The 20,936-nt window shown below is 54.3% G+C and overlaps 2 protein-coding genes across 3 annotated transcripts in view; one reads left to right on the forward strand and one right to left on the reverse strand.

Moving 5' to 3' along the window:
* Positions 1–7,007, forward strand: part of SETD5 (SET domain containing 5) — a 65,439-nt gene extending 58,432 nt beyond the window's left edge. For both annotated transcript variants that reach the window (XM_039734018.1, XM_039734017.1), the window contains 3 exons: positions 858–991; positions 4,475–4,548; positions 4,727–7,007. In XM_039734018.1, coding sequence (XP_039589952.1) covers positions 858–991; positions 4,475–4,548; positions 4,727–5,326 — 808 coding nt within the window. In that variant the 3' untranslated portion in view covers positions 5,327–7,007. The remainder of the gene's footprint in view (positions 1–857; positions 992–4,474; positions 4,549–4,726) is intronic.
* A 1,299-nt stretch (positions 7,008–8,306) lies between these two features.
* On the reverse strand, positions 8,307–20,137 carry LHFPL4 (LHFPL tetraspan subfamily member 4). Its single transcript, XM_039733972.1, has 4 exons — positions 19,656–20,137; positions 10,552–10,788; positions 10,353–10,369; positions 8,307–10,056 (listed from the first exon to the last, which is right to left on the reverse strand). The coding sequence occupies exons 1-4, from the start codon at positions 20,059–20,061 to the stop codon at positions 10,048–10,050; spliced, it is 669 nt and encodes a 222-aa protein (XP_039589906.1). The 5' UTR covers positions 20,062–20,137; the 3' UTR covers positions 8,307–10,047.
* Between the last annotated feature and the right edge of the window lie 799 nt (positions 20,138–20,936).

Genomic DNA, 20,936 nt, shown 5'->3' on the forward strand with positions numbered 1-20,936 from the left:
AAAAATTGAATACAGAAATCAGTTAATATGCATGCTTCCATCATATGCAATGCATTTAATATAATCTAAATATTTAAATTCAGGCATTTTTAAGGCACAAATTCATCAGTGTCCAGAGCAAAGGCATTGTAAGTCCCTGGTCATGGTGATGCTGTCTCTAGATTAAAAGACATATTTCCAAAGGGATTTGGATGGTTCTGTGTGTGGTAGATGGAATGTTGACTCAGGGGCCTGAGGTTTGTCTTGTAGCTCTTGTTTTTCTTCAGTAGTTTGGCTTTAGGAAAGCCCTGAACTTCACCTCTTTGTCACCATTAGACAAGACACTTATAAAATGGAACAATATTTAGCATAATCTTGAGTGGAAAGTTTTCACACTACAAAATGAACATGACAAAGTGGCATTAGTGGGCAAAATGGCCCAGCTAGCTCTGCTCAGGAATATTGCAGAATCCAACTGTATTGTCTTGGCACTGTATTATCATGAAGGTCTTGAGTTTGCTTCTGCTTAGTTTGAATGAACATAATTATGCAAAATAACTGCAGTTCATCTTAAGCCAATACCAGGATTTTCAAAAAAAGGTTTGACTCTCAAAATAATTTTTCTGTAACTAGGTGATTTACTGAACTGGATGCTTATACCATGTTTTTGATTAAAGACTTGGGTGTTCTGAGGGCAGTGGCATCATGGCAGCAGGGACCAGCAGGCTGAAATCCCACTGGAGGTTTTTACATGGCAGAAGCATTACAGGAATTTGTTCCTCATCCATCTAAAGAGCTGGTGGTCTCTGGTGGCATTGGTGGCATTGCTGTCAGCCGTGCCACAGCAGTGCTGAGCTGTGCCTGGGCTGTTGTTGCAGGATGGTGCCGACGTCGGTGGAGAGGCTGCGGGAGGGCCGGGGGATGCTGGAGAAGGTGCTGCGGAGCGGTGCCAAGGTGTCCCAGAGACACGAATCCTCCCCTCCCCAGGACTCTGCTCTTGACAGAGATGCAGGTAGGACTGAAACTTGGGGATGTTTGCTTGTGGGAAATGATGTGCTTGCATAACTTTGCCAAGTTGTCTGTGAAGTTGGTTAGTTGTACCTTCATCTTTAACATTATCAAAGCCTTCTGCAAACCAAACTTTACTGTTATTCAGATATTGCTTGAGCCTGTATCCCTCTCCTGTTAGACCTGGAAGACTTCTAGATTTTTTTCTAAGGATTGAATTGAAGACTGCCTGCACCTTGACTCTGACAGGGACAGCTTCTTTGTCCTTGGACAGATGGGTTAGCACTTCCTGTGCTCTGAAAGAGCTGTCATTTAATGGACAATGGGTGAACATGCAGACAAGTGTATTACCTTGTTTCTGAGCACTTTAGGGCAAGTATGTATTTCCTTCATTCCAAATCTGACTGCAGTAGGGTGTGTTTGAGACCAGCTTTGAAAATTGACTTCTCATTTGGAGTTCTCCTGGTTTTGTACACCCAAGCACATTCTTTCAGTGCTTTTTCTTCATCTAGTCTTGAGAGGAAGTCCTCTTCCCTATCAAATATGTCACAGTTTCATGGGACCCCACTTGGAGTCTTTTCCCTGTCTTTCCCATACCATTGGAAGTGGTTTTCTTGGTTATTTTTTGGAGGGGTAGGCAAAATCCAGGCTCTTAGAACAGGTCTTTGCCCAGTGTAACTTGTACAGCTCTGGCTCTTCAGTGTCACCCAAGACTTAGGATGGAGTTTTCCTTTTTCACTTTCATCTGCAGTGATAAATTCTTTCTTGTTACATAAAGCCCATCCCATTGTGAGTTGTGAAATCCTAATGCTGCAGCTGACAAAAGTCATCTTGTTTCCTTCATCCTAGCACAGCAAAGTACTTTTTTTCTTTTTTTGCTTGCTCTGGCAATTTCTTCAGCAGCTTGTTTAGATTCTTGTTTAGATTCTTTGAGCCACCTCCCCTCCCCCATTTGCTGCTGTGCTTCTTAGTGAAACAAATGGGTGGCTGAGTCCCTGCTGTTCCTGGTAGCACCTGGAGGAGTTATGAAGATGCACATTTTCACTTGCTGCTGCTGGAACAGATAATATTAACAGGAACTAAAAAATCCCAAAGTTGGAGGGTTTGCTGATGAGGCATGTAGCAATGAAATGGAATTTGTGTGCATTGCACGCTTCTGAGAACTGCAGCTGCTCTCAGCAAAACCTGTCACTTCATATATGCTTTAGGTTGGCACAGGCCAGTACAGCCAAGAAAAGCAGTTATTCATGTCCTTCCCTTGTGCAGGTATTGAGAATGGGGGAGGAACATTTGGCTCTAGCTTTTAAGTTTACATAAAGCAAATTCAGAAAGGTCATAGTTTATTTACCATTTGTAATTTAGTCTTTCAGTAGTCTTTAACCTGTCAAGGTTTCTTTCTGGGACCAGGCACTGCCAGTAAATTGTGTAGCCCTACTGGTATGCCCAGCCTTTTAAGAAACAGTTTCTTCCAGAAATATTTAGGTTTCATGTGATTCACATACTTGACTTCTGTTAATCACAACAATCTCTGAATTGAACAGGTTTTCTGTGCATGACTTTATAACAAAACATGCCCTAAACTTCTGAATTTTGCCATCTTGCAGTACTTGTGATGCCTTGAGAAGGCTGACCTAGAACAGAGGCTAGACAGAGTTAAAGAATAAAGTAGGGATTTATTAAAAGGCCTTAATGGATACACCTTGGGCAGTACCAGAGCCTGGCCAGGCTACACCAAGGTGAACCCAAAATGGTCACAAAATTAATGACCAGTCAAAAAGTCTCTCACTTTTATAAGTGTGAACCCAAAATGGTCACAAAATGAATGACCAGTGAAAAAGTCTCTCACTTTTATAAGCTTCAATCCATTTGCATATTGGAGTTAATTGTGCAATTATAGCTTTGGGTTAAGAAGTTCCATCCTCCTTGTTTTTCTCTTTTCAGTTCACTGTTGTTTATACTTTCTGGGCCTGAAGCTTGTGACAGTTGTCCTTGAATAAGCTGCAAAAGGATTGTTTTGTCTACCTACCCTGTGCAGAGAACTTGCTAACACGCAATATGAAGCTCAGAGTTACACCCTAAAGCAGTACAGAATCTGAAAAATATGAAAGCTAAAACTTAAGGCATCACTTGGAATGTCACCAAACAGCCCCTTGCTGCATCAGTGACATTTCAGAAATGGAAGGTGGCACAGGACACATGCTGGAAGCTCCAGGCCCCGGTCTCTGTGCAGGCCTGTGCCCTGAGGGAATTTCTGAGCCTCAAGAACAGGCAAGGCTACATCCAGATCCGTGTTAGTTAAGCCAGCACTGTGGTGGAGCACAGAGAGGACAATGGCAGCAGAACCATGGGCACTACTGGCACTGATGCTTGTGTCAGTGCAGCTGGGGCAAAGCCAGACTTGTCTGGCAGAAGTACAGAGCAGACTGAGGCAGCGTGTCCTGTTTCATGACTGAGACACATCTGTCATATAAATTTGATACTAATACCAACACTGTTTCACCAAGGCATTTCAGATGCGGCTGCTGAGAATCCCTGAGATGCTGCAGATAAACAGTTCTGTCTCATTAGTCTGCAGGAGAGCTCTGATGTGAAATCATCTAGTCCCAGCAGCTTCACCCCTCCTGCAGAAAGCAGCATCACCAGCCATGGTTACAGGGGTAGCAGCTGAAGCACACAGTTGGCACAGTGGCTGTGTCACTGCACTGAGTGCTTCTTGCCTACCCCAGGTCAAGTTCAGTGATATGGTAGGACAAGAAGCTCGCTCACCTGTGAAGTGCAAGAAAGGCTTACTCTGTCAGGAAACATTTTATTCCTCTTGGTTTCTTGCATATCTGAGGTGGATCAGAGTGTGCTGTATGCTGCCAGTGCCCCTCAAACCTCAAAGCATTTCCATCAACTTGGCCTGTTAGAAAAACAAGCATTTCTGAGTTCCAGGACTATCTCTGTTTGTAGCAGCTCAGTTGGCTTGTAAACCATAGTCCCCAAAATGGCAGCATGGGATGTCTGTCTTTGGAAGCATTGGGATCTGCCTTTGAGGAAAACCCACCACAGATCCTGCTGACAGCCCTCTATAGGGGCAGTTTAGTCTCCTAAGATGTAACTGTATCCATGTGGATTCCTGTAACTAAGACTGAGTGAGAAATTACAAATCCTTACAAACCATCTTCTGCCTCTCATATCCTACTGAAGAGCCAGAGCAGCCCTGGCTGTGTCTGTGCATTATCTCCAGGCGTGGTCATTCAGACAGGCTGGTCCAAGGCAGGTGGGTTTTGTGATAAACCAGAGCACACTGGTGTGAGGGGAGTGGCCACTCTTACACATGTGGCTGTTCCTACATGTTAAGGTTTCCCAGTTGTCTTTTGCTGGGTTTCTTTGGTTCTGAAATGGTGGTGGCTGGGGAGGCTGGACTGTGCAGTGTCATTTGAGAGGGAGCTGCTGTGGCCTCAGTTGGCGGGGTGAGGTTTAACATCTTGCCTGTGCATTGCAGATGCAGCAGAAGGAGACACTCCAGAAGCCCACAAAGGACCAGCAGTTTACAGTCCTTCTCGATACAGCTACCAGGTAAATGCTTTCATACCTTATCTGCCCATTCTGAAATAAAGCTTTAATAAGGAGGGAAACAGTGCTTAGCTGCCATTGTTCACAGTGCTGCACTAAGCACCTTAGAATGAGAAGCGGGTAGGAAACGGGGAATTCAGCCTGACATGCATTTTCCTTCTTTTCCACATGCCTTGTTCAGCTGCTGCAGTCTGACAGTCCCCAGGCAGAGTCACAGACCCTGCTCCAGCAGAACTCCTCCCCGTACCGAGGGCACCTGGCGCCGTCTCCTGGATACAGCTACCGAGCAGCAGCACAGAGGACAGGACACAGCCTGTCCCATGGTTCCTCGGAAACATCCCTCTCCTCCACCTCATATTCCAGCCCTGCCCACTCGGTCTCCACAGACTCCTCTGCCCTGTTTGCAGGGAATTCGGGGTATTTCAGCAGCCAGCAGCACTCTGGCAGTGTCAGCAGCAGCCTCCTGAGGAAGAGCTGCCCTGCGGCTGCCAGCCCGGCACAGCAGACAGCTGTGGACTCTCTCTCCTCGGAGTCGGGCTCCCAGCCCTGCACAGGCGTGTCGGGCTCTGCCTCCGCTCCCCAAAGCGCTCGCTCACTACAGTCAGACTCGCGGACTATCAGCCTGCCGAGCTCGGGCCAGGCTGCTCTCTACCAGGGCTCCCGGGGCGCAGTGATTTCCAATGCACAACACTACCCGCACCGCGGGGGAAGCAGCGTCCATCAGTACAGACTGCAGCAGCTTCAAGGTTCTGGAGTAAAGACTCAAACAGGACTTTCCTAGGGCTGCCTGGACTTCAGGAGGACAAAACTGCCCATAGCTCCTTCCAGTCACCCCTGGAAGTGGCTCCTGGGCTGGTGTTGGAAGCTTGCACCTGATGCTGGGGTGCCAGGGGTCAGAGGCTGAGGTCGAACATGCACGGGTGAGATTTGTGAGCAGTATTGGCCTCTGGCCTGGTAGGAGAACACAGATTTCTCTGAGGCAGAGACTGTAGCAAAGCAGTTCCCTGACATATGGGTACATTGCAAAAGCAAAAAGAAACAAACAGGAAAAAAAAGAAAAAAAGAAAAAAAAAAAAGAAAATGGTTCAAGTGCAATGACTGTGGCACAGCCTCTGTCTCTGGTCCGTGCCCATGGCCACAGTCACACATGCAGCACGGACACAGTTCTGAATTCAAAAGCAGTTTAAAGGAAACGTTGGGGGAAGTTAACTCCAATCTCTTTATAGGTCAGGTTCTCAGTGCGTTCTGGGGAGGGCTTTAATCCGTTACGATCATTCCAGTCACAAGCAGACGAGCGCACACGGCTGCCTTTGGGCTTGGGTCGCCACTGCCGCCGTCGGAGCTTTTTCCAGGACAGGAGAGTCTCCGCAGATGCAAAGAGCACGGGAGGGGTTGGGAGCGTGTGCCTGTGGCTGCAGAGGATCCGGGGTGCCTGTCGTGTGCTGCTTCACCGCAGTCTGTCGTGAACGAGTGGTTTTGAGGTCGCTTAAGGAATCTGTGAACAGGAGCACGGCTGGGGCCGCGCTGCCGCGCCGGGGGCTCTGTGGCTGCTGGTGTGCAGCGCACAGGGGATGGCCGGGGCTCATCAGTCAAGGGATGCTGCGGCACACGGGGGTGCAAGGGGCAGTGGTGGGGTGGTGGGTGGGCACCCCGGTCTGTGCTGAGCCAGAGGCTCTCCAGGCAGTGCCATGTGGGGTCTTTCCCAGCCACTGTCACCCGCCGAGCGTGGCAGGAGAGCCAGCCCAGACACAGTGCGCTGTGTGTTCAATTCCATACGATTGCCAGCTTCTTTCTCACTTGTTTACTGTAATATCGGGCGTGTTTTTATTTATCTAATTTTATATTCAGTTATAACCATAGTAGGTTAGCTAATATATGACAGGTGTCATCCCTGGTGCTGCAGTGGAACTTCTCCTTTCTCTTGGATAACATAATGCTGTGAGTCTGTCTCCCCTCTCCTTGCAGATGCACAGTCTTCTTCCTCTTTTTTTAGGACTGTTACAGATTTCTCTAATTCACAACTGAAATCAGGTGTTTGTTCAGCCTAGGGGAGACTTTTAAAATATTGAAACAAAGAGTAGCTTTCTCACACTGTCTGGCTGTGAGCTTGTTGGGATGGAACTTGTCACCCCGCAGTTGGGTGTCTGTATACTGTATAACATAGGTGTAAACTTCACTTGGCTTAGCCCTGGAGGTGCAGCCTCCCCTTTCGTGCTCTGAGCAGCACGGGGCAGACGGGCTCTGCCCTGCCAGGCGGCGGGAGGGGGCCAGGGGGGCCCTGCCCAGAGGCTCCAGCACCTTCGGGCGCAGTTAGGGGGGCAGGAGGGAGGGACCCTGGAAAGCTCTAGGAAAGGTGGGGGCTGTAGCTTCTTACTCTAGTGGAGTTTTTACACCATGCTGTAACATTTGAACTTTCACAAGAGATGTAATAATTTTGATAATAAAAATACTTAACTTGAAAACTCGTATTGCTGAATTTCTTACCACCTTGAGCACTGGTGCCCAGGACACAGGGTGAGAGGGTGAGGGCATGTCTCTCTTCCCTGTCTCCTGCAGGGGAAGCAAATCCTGGCAGGAGCAGCCTTGCAGACCTCCCTCCTGCCTTCTGCCAGGTGAAGCTAGGAGTTGCTGTGGGAGTTGCTGTTCCTTAGGAAATGCCCTGACTTGGGGTTGTGAGATTTTTGGCTCTGCTGCTGCTGTTCTTCTTGCCCAAGTAGCTCATTTGGGGAGGAGATGGATTTGGAGGATGTCTCCTGCACCACTGCACCTGCTTTAAAACCTGTTTTCTGGTGTGCCAGAACCTGGTATCCAGGGTTTTCATACTGCTTGCCTTTTCCTTAGGGAGCCTGACATGGGCTGAGCCTGGTGTGGCTCCTGCCAGGTGTGTCTGCAAGTGCTGGTTTGAGGTGCCCATGGCTTCTGGTCTTCGACTGCCCTCACTTGTGAGAACATTCCCCCTGACACTGTGGAACAGCGTCTGTCATGGTTCATTCTGTCCTTTTGTGTCCCCCGAAAGAGTGGCTCCATCTCCACTACTCCTCCCCTGAAAGCAACTGTGGGTAGCACCAGCCCTGCTCTTCTCAGCCTCTTCTGCCATCTGCAGGGCTCACCTGGGCTGTGAGCGTGTCCCACACCAGGGGAGCCAGACCTGGCCAAAGCAAGTCCCCGAGCTCCCCATGTTGCCCTCACACAGCTTGGAATGCTCTCCCCACTCCTCTACCAGAGCATGTCATTAAACTGACTGGCCACGTATTTTTTTTCCATCAAGACACTGGAATTCAATTAATTTCAGGAGTTTTTTTGATTAATTTCATGAATTTTCCTGTCAGTCTGTGTAAGTCAGTGAGCTGACAGAGCACTCATCATGCACTGTGGACAAGCAGAAGGGACGGGTTCAAAGGCTCCCTGGGATGGATGGGATCCTGCTCCAGCCCCTGCTTTGCCATGAAGTGGGACAGACCCTTTCTCTGGAGACTCCTCTGGCCAGCCCTCATTGTGTGCCAGCCCAAGGGGTGGAGGCTCAGCTCCACAGGCTGCGGGGTGGGCTCCCCACCACAGCTCAAGACACTCACAGGGGCTTCTCTGGCTTTCCACCTCCTTTGGGGGTGGCTAGGAAGAACCCATCCCTTCCCCACAACACAGGGCTCCAAGCTTACCACAGCTCAAGACACTCACAGGGGCTTCTCTGGCCTCCCACCTCCTTTGGGGGTGGCCAGGAAGAACCCATCCCAACCTTCCCCACAACACAGGGCTCCAAGCTCGTCTGGTTTGAATTATATTTTTCAATAAGGTTTTGTGAAACACTGTATCAAACTTTGTACTAAAATACAGATATATTACAGCTACTGTATTCCTTTCTCCACTGATTTTCTTGGTTTGTTTTTCCAATTCGGCTGGCAAGACCCGGCGCTGCGAGTTCCTGTTGACCTCGTTCTGGGGGCAGCTGGCAGAGGGATGTGGGCACCGCTGGGCTCGTGGCTGGCGGAGGGCACTGGCAGAGTGCTGGCACGCACTCCATCCCGGGTGGCTTTGGCTCCCAGATGGTGTTTGGGCACAGCTCCATCCCCCACCGCCACCCCGCAGGGCCTCAGGGCACCACTTACCTGCTCCAGCCCGCCGCTGGTGCCTGGTGAGGCGCTGGGTCCTGCGGAGCCCCTCACGCCATCCCCCGGCAGCCTGCACGCTCCGTGGCCCCATCCCAGCACCGTGGTCCCACTCTGCTCCCTGCTCCCGCTGCCCTGCTCCCTGGCCTTGCCCAGTGCCTGGGTCCAGCCCTGCCAGGGCTCCAACAAGCCCTGGGGGCCCTGCCCTGGGCCCTGCAAGGAGCCCCGGCTGCTCGCACTGAGACACGGCCAGTGCTGAGGACTTTATTGCATTGCGAGGGCTGCGGTGACCCAAGGCTCTGTGGCCAGGGGAAGCCAGCCCACACACGGTGGCGTGGCCAGCAGAGCCACAGCCAGGCTGCAGCCCCCGTGCCGGGGTGTCGGCTCTCGGGGGCGGTGTGTGGCCCGGGGCAGCAGCCACCGGCTCCCCGCCCGCCACCACCGCGGGCCAGCGAGGCACAGCCAGGGTCCGGGCGGGGACAGGAGTGCTCGGGTACACCCGGCCACGCCGTGCGGCAGGGAAAGCCTTGCTGTCACCAGTGGAGATAAAGCACCGTATGGGGATGGGGAGGGAAGGCGTTTGGCAACAGCCCGCGGCCGGCTCGGGGAGGGGTCTTGGCGGGGGTTCCTCCTGTGCCCGCCCGGGGGTTTTGCCTGTTCAGCTGCTCCCACTTACCAGGGCTTACATTCAACGGCGGCGCGAGTCGGGTGTCCCACGGCCGGCAGCAGCAAGGCCCCTGCGGTCCCCGTGCTGAGGGGAGCGAGCAGCAGCCTGCGGCCCAGCCACGCACCAGGAAACACCGTGTCCTGGGCTGGACTCCCGGAGCGGGGGGAGAGGGGGCTCGAGTCACTTTACCCTGTTTAGAGAATATGAATTTACATGTAAAAGTAGGGGTTGGGCCCCATCCCGGCCACCGGGTCCCCTGGCTGTGGAGACAGGATCACGGAGCTGTACAAAATGGGAGTGGGGAGGGGTCCGGGACCCGGAGCGGCCGGCACGGGGCGTCACTGGGTGCGCGTTCGGGTGGGAGGCAGCAGGTCAGGAGTCCTGGGGATGTAGAAATCTGTTAAAAACTCCAAGACTGTTTTTTCCTTGAAACAAAACCGCAGCTGGATTCTGTTCTTGAACAAAGCGGGTTTGAGGCATCCTCCCCCGGCGGCGGCCCGCAGGCAGCGGTGGGTACGGAGCTGGCAGGGTGCGTGGGATGGCGGTGCCGGCGTGGACATGGAGGTGGCCATGGATGCGGCGGGCGGCTGGCGCATCCCTGGCGCGGGCACCGGGGCCCGCAGGGCGGCGCGGGACGCTGTGTGGCCGCTGGCAGCAAATGAAGGGCGGGACAGGGAGGGAGCGCCCAGGCTGCCGGCCATGGGAAGAGGGTCCTGCTGCGGATGGTCGGCCTTATATCCTCTGCAGGGAAAGCACAGCAGGTTGGGGATGGACTTGGGCTGGTCTTACTGCACCATCGTGCTACTTGCATGTGCCAGGCATATGCCTGTCCCCATCCCTGCCACCCTGTCCCTGCTGCCTCCCTTCTCCATTGCCCCCAGCCCTGCTGCCTGCACAGCCAGGGTCCCCCATCCCATCCCATCCCATCCCATCCCATCCCATCCCATCCCATCCCATGTCACGCAGACACTAAGCACATCCACACCCAGAGACACCACAGAGGGACAAGGGGCAGGACAGTGACACTCAAGGCTTACCGCAGTGCCAACAAAATCTGTGGAAACAGAAGAGAGAGAGGTCAGGCAGGGCAGAGGCTCAGCAGCTTCCTCCCACCCTGCTCAGCCTGGCTTGCCTTGTAGGTGCCAGTTAAGCCCATGGGACCCTTGCCAGGCTGCCAGAGGGGCCAAGCCCCCCAGGCTGCTCCCACCCAGGATCCCCCAGCAGCACGGTGCTGACCTTTGCTCTCTGTCTTGAGCTCCTCGTGCAGCAGGTCGTTCTGCCGGTTGCCGAGAACAAAGGCCAGGAAGGAAAGGATAAGGGCGTTGAGGATGCCGATGATGGCCAGGATATAAGCCCAGCGCACAGAGCAGTCACCCAGGGAGTACTTCCCTGTCTTCTCCCCGCACATGTCCCGTATGGTCTCTGCATCCCAGCCATCGGGAAAGATCATGCAGCCCAGCACCAGGCAGAGCGCTGCAAAGGGAGAGGAGGGGAAGCATCAGAGACAATGGAGTGGCAGTGCTGGTGCTGAGCGCCCCAGGCAGTACAGGAGTGCAGCCCGTGTGTGGCAGGGACCCCGCCTTGGCCCCACGACAGCCTGGCAACGTGGCAGGTGACAGCCACCACTGCCTCAGGAGCCCCAGGGACTGCGTTTTGGGCTGTCCCAAACCTGGCCCACGCACAAGTAGGGACTTCAGGCTCTTGGTTTCTACCAGCATCAGCCACAGGATCAGTGGCTGCCCACGGGCTTTCCTCATCACTACGAGCTCCCTGCAGGTGGGCAGGAGCTACCGGTGCACTGCAGGCAGGGATGCTGCCTGTGGAATCCCCAGGAGCCCCCACACCTGACCACCCCACAGCCTGCAAGCACCACTCCCAGAGGGGTCACCTTCCCAGCAGGCCCCCACCCAGCACACTCTGTGCTGAGCAAGAGACATCAGGGAACACAGGGATGGAAATGCCAAGACAAAGCCTGTGACTATCAAGGTAAGGAGGTGACTTTTTCTGACTACAGCAAGTACAAAAGCTCCTCACCCCATATCAGCTGCAAAAGCTAAAAATAGTAATGATGGCTGCGATGCCCTGCAGGTACTTTTGCCCTGAGTTATGGAAGAAGCAAGATGTTTGTGCCCACACCAGTAACAAATTCTCTCCCCATCCCTTTCAGCAAACACCCTGCAGGCAGGCAGCTGGCGGTCTGGCATGAGCTTTCTGGGTGCTGGCATGTGTTTTGCACTGCTTTCCATAGGGAAGGGAAATCCCAGGAGGGAGGCAAGTGCCTGCAGGGCATCACACTGCACCCAGGAAAGGACAGGGACGCTGGCACATAATGTCATGCCGCAGCTGCTGCCTGGTCTCTTACTCCACACACACAACAAACCCCCTTGGTAAAGGTGTCTGTGGACAGTGGCAAGCCCTGCATGCTGATTTACTGCAATGCACAGCCCTGCTGCCACACCAGCACCACAGGGCTGCACAGAGCCAAGCTGGTGTTCCCAGCACATCGTCACCAGGGACTCCCGGCCAAGCACAGCCTGTCTGGGACTGGGCCAACCCAAAACCATCCCTCTGCAAGAAACACAATCAGCACCAACGCCATGCACTGCATGGTAAATGGTGAGGAGCAGCCTGGCCTGATGCTGACCTGGGCACCTTGGAACAGGATGGCATTAATTCAGCTGAGGGCCTGAATTAAAGGGGATCAGGTGCAGCAGACCTGTGCCAGGGACTGTTCCTGTGAAAGCAGAGATGCTAAGAGGATTTTAGGATCCTCTGAGCTCCCAGTGCAGTGCAGCTGTGGAACAAGCTAAGGTGCTCAGTGACAATCCCCAGCAAGGGGTGGGTTTACCCCCACAGCACTGCTCAGGCTGGCACAACCCAGCCTGGAAATGGGCAGGGTTGTAAGAGATCTGCTGAAATCATAGAGGAGGAAAGGACCACAGGTCCTCACACAGTGAGGCTGGGAGAAAGCACAGAAAGCAGCAGCTCCAGCTGTCTGGGTGGGCAGCAAGCCTCAGCAACAACCACTCTGGGCCCAAAGGAGAACAGGGGCTGTGCCCAAGACAGTAAGCAATTATGAGTTAAAACATCAGGCACCAATTTTACCTACACCAGCAAGGGCTTGGGCAGGCTCCTAGCCTTGTGCACAGCCCTCAGCCAGTCCTTCACAGGAGCAGAACAGCAGCCCCTGGCTCTGTCCCTGGACTCTGCAGGCACTGTCATGTCCCCTGCATTCCTGAGCTATTATTGGGGTAAAGGTGCGTCCAGCTGCCCAGGTAAAGCAGAAGCCTGCCAAGAGCTCACTGCTCTGAAAACACCACAGGTGAGAGGCTCTCCCGGGACATCTGCAGGTCCCAAACATGGCAGGACAGGCAGCAATGCCACGGCACTCATGGAAGACAGGAGAGACAGGGTTTAAGGCTAAAGTAGTGTGGCTCAAAAAGGTGGGACACACTCATGTGGTGGGTTGTCACAGCACAGTCACAGAGGACATGCAGTGATGGCCACTGCCAGGACACTGCCTGGCTCCAGCCTGTGTCTGCTTGTTCTGATCCCTCTCATCCCCTTGTGCCTGCTCTGTACTGCACCAGGGAGTCTGAGCCCTGTCCCACCGAGCAGCTGCAGGATCTCTGCCCATGCCCTCACAGCCCATTTGACAGAATTAAACAACAAATTTACTGCTGTACAGAGGTGGCTGCCCAAGTCACTACACATACCTAAATGCCTCTGCCTGAGGGTGACTGGCCTCTTCCCAAAAACCCCTCACTACTCTACAGCTCCCTGGGAAGTGGCTGAGGTGGGGCTGAGCTACTGAAGGCAGGCACTCTCCTGGTGAAGAGCAGCTCAGTGCTCTGCCCTTCCCATCTGCCCTACGTGTTCCCAGCAGCAAGCTGAGTCCTCTGCCCTGTCACAAGCAATTCCCTTTTCTGCACTCCCCAGGCCACCCAATGTCCTGGAAACACCTTCCCGTGCCTGCAGCAAGGAGCGACTTTGAAAAGCAGAGCAAGAACAAGGAGGGGATCCTCACACGGTCCACAGGCTGTGTGCTGGCCTCTCCCACAGGCCTGAGGGATGCAGGGTTGGGGCTCTGCCTGCCCATCCCTCTGCCCACAGCACCATTCTGTAGGAAAACCTTGGGTTTTGTTTAAAGCAGCCAATTTCCATGCCTTGCAACCACAAGAAAAGCACCAGGTGATGACTCCTATGAAGAGCCACTATTAAAGAGGAAAAAATCCAACTGCTGTCCATTTTGCTTTTAATTCCTGTTACTCTGAGTGTGTGATGCCAGTCCTCACTGTCAGTGCCACCAAGAATGGCTGGCTGGTCTGTCATACCCCACAGCTGCCATCCTGCCCCTAGGGCCTGGGCTCCAACTCCCTATTCCAGAGTTTTTCCAATTGTAAAGACAGTTTTGAGAGCAGGCATTTCAGTGATCACTGGGACAGGGTGCATGCAGAGGGAGGATGATCCTGCTGGGGCTGGGGCTCTGACCCCATAAAGCTGGCATTTCTTGGCTTTACAGCTGGTTCACGGCTTCTCACTCCTCAGTGCTCCCTTGTCAAGGTCCATTAGAAACAACATGGGCATCTCAAGGGCTTTTGATATCCTCACAAAATAAATTAATCAAAGGGAATGCAATGTTATGACTCAGGCTGCAACACTGAAGCAAGATTTGAGCAGAAAGAGGAGGCTCCTCCTGGCAGGACAACATCTCCTGGTACAAGGTGCATTTAGCTAATTTGGACTGTCTGAGTAACCCTCATGTTTGCTGAGTACCATTGCCCCTGTCCTGAGCAGCTGTGCCTGCAGGATTAAAACCTGATTTTTTAAATTACTTTTTCTGTCTAGTTCAGTCTGCAGGTGTGAATGAAAACTGGCTTTTACTGCTTCTGCCTGCCATGGGTGGAAGGAGCTCAGGACATGACCTGCAGCTGAGATGTGACCTCCCCTAGAGCATCACACCACCACAGAACACACAAACGGGAAGATGTGAGGTAATGGGGGGAAAACCAGCAATCACTGGGTCCAAAATGGGCTTTTTAAACCTAGCACGGGGACAGCACATCCAAAAACTCAGGGAACAGGGGCTGGGCTGTACTGTTGGGGTCTAAAGTAGCTGCTTCTCACCAGAAAACCTCCTGAGAGCTGAGCACCAAAAGGAAAGGGGACAAACACAGTCCCCCCTCCTCCCCCTAAAAGCTGAAATCCCTCAAAAATAGACCGACATTAAGGGCAGCGTGCGGCGAGCACCGGCCATTTACACAGACACGAGCTCCCTTACGGCGTTTTGCTCCACAGGCTGTTTGTGTGCCAAAAAATCAGCAGGATTCAGAATAGAGTTATGAGTTTGTATGAATCAGAACTGACAGTTACTTTATCTGGAACAACAGTTCAGGGATGTAAGCTCCAGGACACGAGACGCCCGGCTCAGCCCCTCCCCGCGAGTACGCGGGCACACTGAGCGCTGCTGCTGCTGCTGCGGAGTGCATGCTGCTGCACGGATGCAAGGGATGGGCTGCAGCCCTGCTCCTGTCCCCTCTGCAAGCCTTGAGGTAGGGGAAGAAGAGGGGAATCTTCAGGAAAGCTTTTTTTGGGGTCCAGGAAGCAGTAATTCAGCAATGCTGAGGGGTGTTGCGGTGCTGTTGTTCTTGCTGCAAGGTCAGCAGGTGGAAGTGGTTGGTATACAGGCAATATTGCTCCCTTTGACAGGGAAAGGGCTTGGGGATAAACTGCAGAGTCACAGGACAGTTAAGGCTGGAAGGGACCACTGGAGATCATTTAGTCCAACCCTCTTGCAAAGGGTCACCTAGAGCAGGTGATACAGGAACATGTCCAGATGGGTTTTGAAGGACTCCAGAGACCCCACAACCTCCCTGGGCAGTCTCATGCTCAGCAGATGTCCCAGTTACACTTCAAGCCAGTTTGCAGCAATAGCTGCCTCATATTTTTTTCATCAAGAATTTCAATGAATGACTTTTATATCCATGAAAACAGTACTTTGAAACCTCAAAGTCTCTGAAAGGACTTGGGTCTCCACAGTCAGGAAGATGAGCCTGTCCTGATGTGGTTCAGCAGAGCCACTGCATTGCTGCCAGAACCAGGGAGGGTTTTGGGGCTGTAGGGCTCACCCAGGCCAGTTCCTGCCTTCCCTTGGGGCTGAGGCCACACCACCACAGAGCTCCACCATGCTCAGCCCAGCAGCTGGCAACAATTCCCTCACTACTCCTCTCCATGGATGAGCCAAAGCCATGCCATGCAAGGGGTCCCCACTGAGACAGTGGCAAACACAGCTGAGGTGCAGAAGATGAAGCCCTCTGATCTCAGCCTTGGAAAGGCCCATCCAAGAGGTGAGTGTAGCTCTGAAGGGAGTCTCCCAAAGGAGAAAAGAGCTCAGATGGATTATGTATCACCACATTTTCCATCAGGCAAGGTGGCTGGACATGGCACAATCAATGCCAAAATGCCACTGATAAGGACAAAGCCCAGCTCTAAGGCCAAGAGCATGACCCCAGGTGGGAAGGCACCCCATGTGCCGTGTATCCCTAACAGAGAGAGTGTGAAGGTCTCACCACAATGACTGCTGGACCTGGAGCACAGGGAAACACCTTAAAATATGGCCAGTCAATTCTTCCATGCAAGCAGGATGGTGTGCTCAGCTGGCTGCCTATTTTGACCCTCAATAAACTGTAAGTACAAAACCAAAGGCCCTCTGGAAACAACCCTGGCTACCACTCAGGGTGATCATCCTGATGGGAGGCACATGGATGCAGTGTCACACAGAGCTGGCTGGGCTGTCTTGAGGGGCATCAGTGCTGGGCACCAGGACAACTTTCTTCAAAGCTCAGAGTAAACTCACAGGGTGACTGTGTCTCATGCTACAGCAGAGTACTGGGGAATCAGAGGAAATGCTCAGGCTCCTGGGTGGCCTGGTCGTGGTGTATTCCTATGCTCTGATTTCCTGCAGACAAAGCCCAAGGGGGATCACCCTCACAGCCCATTTCTCTTCAAGCATCATCCCATGGAACTTTCTGAAGGTGCTCCTCCACTAGTTTGGAGCTCTGGGGTGGCATCAGGTGCTGTCAGTCACACAGTTGTTGACGTGCTCATTTTAAGGACCCATCTCTGGTTTTATAACAGAAGGATTTAGCAAAATCTCCAGTTTTGCGTTACTGGGATTTTGAACAGGGCAGATGGCCACATTTCTATTTGCGATAAAGCAGAGTCTTTCCTCTTAATTAGATCCAGTTTCCTCCTAGGGGGGCAGTGGCTTTTGAGCTGGAGCTTTCTGTCAAGCTTTAATTAAACCCTGCTTTTACTGTTGTCCACTAATTAGACATCGATGATTTAAAGTTGGTCGGGTTTTTTTGTTTTTTTGAAAGAGATCTGGAATTCCTCATCCTGCTCCCCCACATTCCTGCACTTGTTTTTTCTCCTCTGAAGAGCCCATCCATGCTCACAATCAGCAGCCCTTTACTCTGCACTGGCCATGCCACAGGGATGGGTGGGGACACCTCTGCTCCATCTCTCTGCCCATCACCTGCCTCACCTGGCTTTCACCAGTGAGACCAAGAGACTTTGGGCCTCACAGTTGCTTCTGCCGTAGTAGTGCAAGTCCTTCTTCAGCTAAACCCTCACTGAGGCAGGAGGAATTTCCTGTCCTTTCTGCTCCTCCAAACTCTCGGCTCTGACAGAATTCTCCAACCTCCCAGCCAGGTGAATCTCTGAAGTTTGCCATAATGACGTGCCAGAGCCTGCATCAGGCTGTGTTCCTGCCTTACCCATAAGATCTGGCCTATGGTACTCTCTCCATAGGTCATGGCAGCTCCTTCTCCATGCACAAGGTAACAATCCACCTGTGGCTGCCTCAGACATTCCCAGGGAAGTCTGGCTCTGCCTGACCCCTGCCAGACAAGACTCTCTTGCTGGGACACACCACACCACCACCTCTGCATCCAGGCCCTCCCTGAAGAGAACACCAGCCTGTCCTGTAGGACAGCAGCTCTCTCATGTTGTCCTGTCTCAGGGTAGGGTGGAGGGCCAGTCTCTATTAATGGTGCCTTGGACTTTCCCTGACAGAGAAGCCATGGAGCCACAGTGCTCTGGGAGAGCTCCTGGGCACCCTGGGCTGGCTGGGGCAAGAAGAGCACTCAGGGTTCCCACAAATGCAGTTTTCAGCAACACGTGTAATTACAAGGTGCAAAGTGTCACCAAGGACAAGCCCCAAGGCAAGGTGAAAGGCACCCAGAGGTGACAACAGCAAAGAGCTGTCATGGCCACCCAAACCTGAGCCAGGACAGACAGGAGGCACTGGGGAGAAGACCCAGGGCTGCCTCCAGTGCAGTGCTGTCACACAGCTCCCTGTGCAGCAGCAGCAGCTGGGCACTCCACGCCACTTGATTAAGCTGCCGACAATCGGTAGGATTTGGGCTCTGAGCTTGCTTTAAACTGATAAATCTTCAGGACGGGGAAAATTAAAGATGAGGGAATTTCCTGATAAGCCAAGGCAGCTCCAGGTCTGGCTGTGGTCCTGATCTGGGTAAGGGGAGGTCAAGCTTTCCAGCCCAAGCCAGCTGCAAGGGATAGAGCAGGGCTAGCTGAAAGTCCTCATGGAGGGGCTGCATCCTTCCACATCAAGGACTGGGGCCCTTCTCACAGAGGGGATGAATGGGGTCGTTCCATTAGGAACAAGGGGCACTGTAGATCCTTCCAGTGGAAGCTCCAGGTCTATTCACACTTACTGTGCAGTGGAGAGTAAGTGTTTGTCCACACCTGTGTAAAACTGTGCAGAGAAGGAAGTGAAGGGTCTTGCTACCAATGGAAGCTCCACATCATTCCTCAGGATCTTTCTCCCAAAAGGACAGACCCTGTGTGAGGACACCTGGGAAGTCTGTGCATAAGGGGATACTTGGGATCCCTACCAATATAGGCATCATGTCCCCTTGTGGGGAAAGGTCTGGGTTATTGTAGAGTGTCACTTTGAGGAGTGAAGGTCTTGGGGTACATCCTCAGTGGGGTTTCATTTGTGGAGGGATCTAAGGAGGATCTATAGACAGGGTCACTTTGGGGGGGGGTTAATTACTGGGCTTGAGTGGTCATGTCTGGGGAGACATCAAGGGAAATGTATGGTGTACCTCTGTGGGAAGCACTGGAGAGAGCTGGGGGAGGCCTCTATCCTCACAGCCCTTTCATGATGCAGGAGAGAGGGGGCCTGGTACAATTTGTCTTTAAGGGGGAACTGAAGGGTGCTTTTACAGGGATGGGGGATCCATGCAAGGGCTTCTTCCAGTGGTGGGGTCCCTTTGGGGGCTGGGTGCTCCCCTAAAGTGGGAATCTCTCAGGGACAACCCCACAACCCTGGGGTTGACTGGGAGGCTAGTCCTTGATGTGGGGTGTGCTGGTGTCTGAATCCCCAGGGATTCAGGGGGCTGATCCAGTGTGTCCTAGGCCATGTTGTACGGTGTCCCAATGCTGGTCCTTGAAGTGCCCCAAGGTGGGTTCCTAGCCCAGGATGTCTTGAGGGTCCAGACCATCCAGACTGTCCAGACTGTCTGGGTGTCCCAGGGCTGGTGCCTGTTCTGGGGTCACCTGAGGTGGGTCCCTGATCCAGCTCTCTGGCTGTGTCCCAGGGAGCCTCATGTTTCCCTGGGGTCAGACCTCGCCTGCGGAATCCCAGGCTCCAGTGTGCTGAGTAGGTGGGACCATTCCTGGAGCCAGTGCCCGGTCTGGATGTCCCAGGAAGCCCTGGAGTGTCCTGAGGACACTTCTTGGCTGAGAGGACCCATGGCCCTACAGTGCTTGTACCCATCCAGCTTCCTTGAGTGATCCCAATGTTCCCTGTGGCCAACCTCTGCCTGGGGAGACAGTGCCTAGAGCCAATCCCTGTTTGTGGTGCTCTGTCAGTGCCAGTGCCTGGCCTGCTTGTCCCAGGAAGGCCTGGGACATCCTAGGGCCAGCTCCTGGCTGGGATGCCCTATGGACACACAGTACCTGTGCCCAGCCCAGCTTTCTGGAGCAGCCCTTGTGGTCCTCGTGGCCAGGGGATACCAGGGAGCCCTCGGTGCCAGTGTCCCAAACGGGTGCCCATTCCCACTCATCTGTCAGCACCAGCACCTGGCCTGGGTGTCCCAAGAAACTACGGGCTGGATCCTGGATCCACGGCCCTGCAGTGTTTGGACCCAGCCCAGCTTCCCTGAGCAACGTCGCTGTTCCCTGCAGCCAGGGACCCCACTAGCCCTGCCGGGGATCCCACGGTGCCGCACGCTCAGCGCTGCCCACATTCTCCCCTCCGTCCCCCGCCGCCGGGCCCGGGGCAGGCCGGTGCTCCCGGTGCCGGTGCGTACCTGCCAGCAGCTGCATCCAGGCGCAGATCTTGTAGACGGTGGCGGTGTTGCAGAAGAAGAACAGGGCGAAGCAGGTGATGCAGCCCAGCGTCAGCACCATGGAGAGCAGCACGAAGAACGCGGCCGCCTGGAAGGCGCCCGAGGGGATGGTGCTGAAGTCGGTGAAGGAGCCGCGGCACGACAGCTCCCGGCCCGCCAGCCCGCTGCCCACGCAGTAGTGGAACAGCCCGAAGTACCCGGGCTTGGGCGTGTTAACGCTGTCGCCCACCCAGTAGGGCTGGATGAAGACCACCACGTTGATGATGGCGAAGCAGATGGTGAAGATGGCCCAGAGCACGCCGATGGCGCGCGAGTTCCGCACGTAGTTGTCATGGTACAGCTTGGAGGCTTCCTGCGAGGGCAGCATCCTGCCGGCCGCCGCTGCCGGAGGGCGGGAGGGGCCGGGGCGGCGGGGAGCCCGCCCGGGGTCGGCNNGCCCGGAGCCCCGCCGAGCCCGAGCCGAGTCGAGCCCCGCCGAGCCCGCCCCCCGGGGATCGGAGCGCTCCGCCGCCTCCTGCTGCGCCCGCCTCGGGCTCGGCCGAGCGACGGGCTCGGCTCGGCTCGGCTCGCATCCACTAGGCTTGGCTCGGGTCGGGCCGCTGGGCCCATTCCTCTCCCCCGGTCCCGCAGGACCGTTCCCCGGACCGACCCCGCCCGGGCATGGCTCCGATAAGTGCTGGAGGGTCCCCGCGTGGCTGCGTGTGGCCGGAGTGCGGCCGCAGGGAGAGCGCCCATGCTCCCGCGCCCCTCACGCGTCCCGGGGAGGCCCGCGGGTTGCCGGCGTAGCCCCGGGACGGGCGGCGGGCCTTCCCCGCCCTCCTGCCGGGGACGGAGCAAGGAAGTTGCCACCACTGTGGCAGCAGGAGTCGACCCAAAATCTCTGACAGAGCGAGGCCAGGTGCATGGCTGTGCCAGGTCAGGTGTGGTGACAGGGCTGGGGTGCGCCAGGCTGGGTGCGGTGGGTGATGGGCTGGGGTAAGCGGCTGTGCCGCTAGTGTCACACAGGCTGTGAGCACTCGTATGCCGGCAGGTGCCCCTGCGCAATCCTGCCACCGCCCCGACAGCCCCACAGCGGTCCCAAACCCAGCGGAGACCGAACCATGCCGGGCCGGTTTCATTCTCAGGCAACGAGATGCACCGCGTTAGCTGCGGCTGAACTCGGCTGTCATTCAGTGTTTGAGAAGATTCGCAGCTGATTTGCAAATCAGACAAACGCAGATGAAAACCACATTGTGTTCCCCT

Source organism: Passer montanus, unplaced genomic scaffold (assembly GCF_014805655.1).
Source record: "Passer montanus isolate IOZ18808 unplaced genomic scaffold, ASM1480565v1 scaffold9, whole genome shotgun sequence".
NCBI lineage: Eukaryota > Metazoa > Chordata > Aves > Passeriformes > Passeridae > Passer > Passer montanus.

Bases quoted from the DNA above. Each gene is read 5' to 3' on its own strand.
- LHFPL4 (XM_039733972.1), bottom strand. From the start codon at position 20,061: ATGCTGCCCTCGCAGGAAGCCTCCAAGCTGTACCATGACAACTACGTG. The intron at 10,789-19,655 runs GTACGCACCGGC...CTCCCTTTGCAG, and splicing joins CTGGATGCAGCTGCTGGCAG to CGCTCTGCCTGGTGCTGGGC.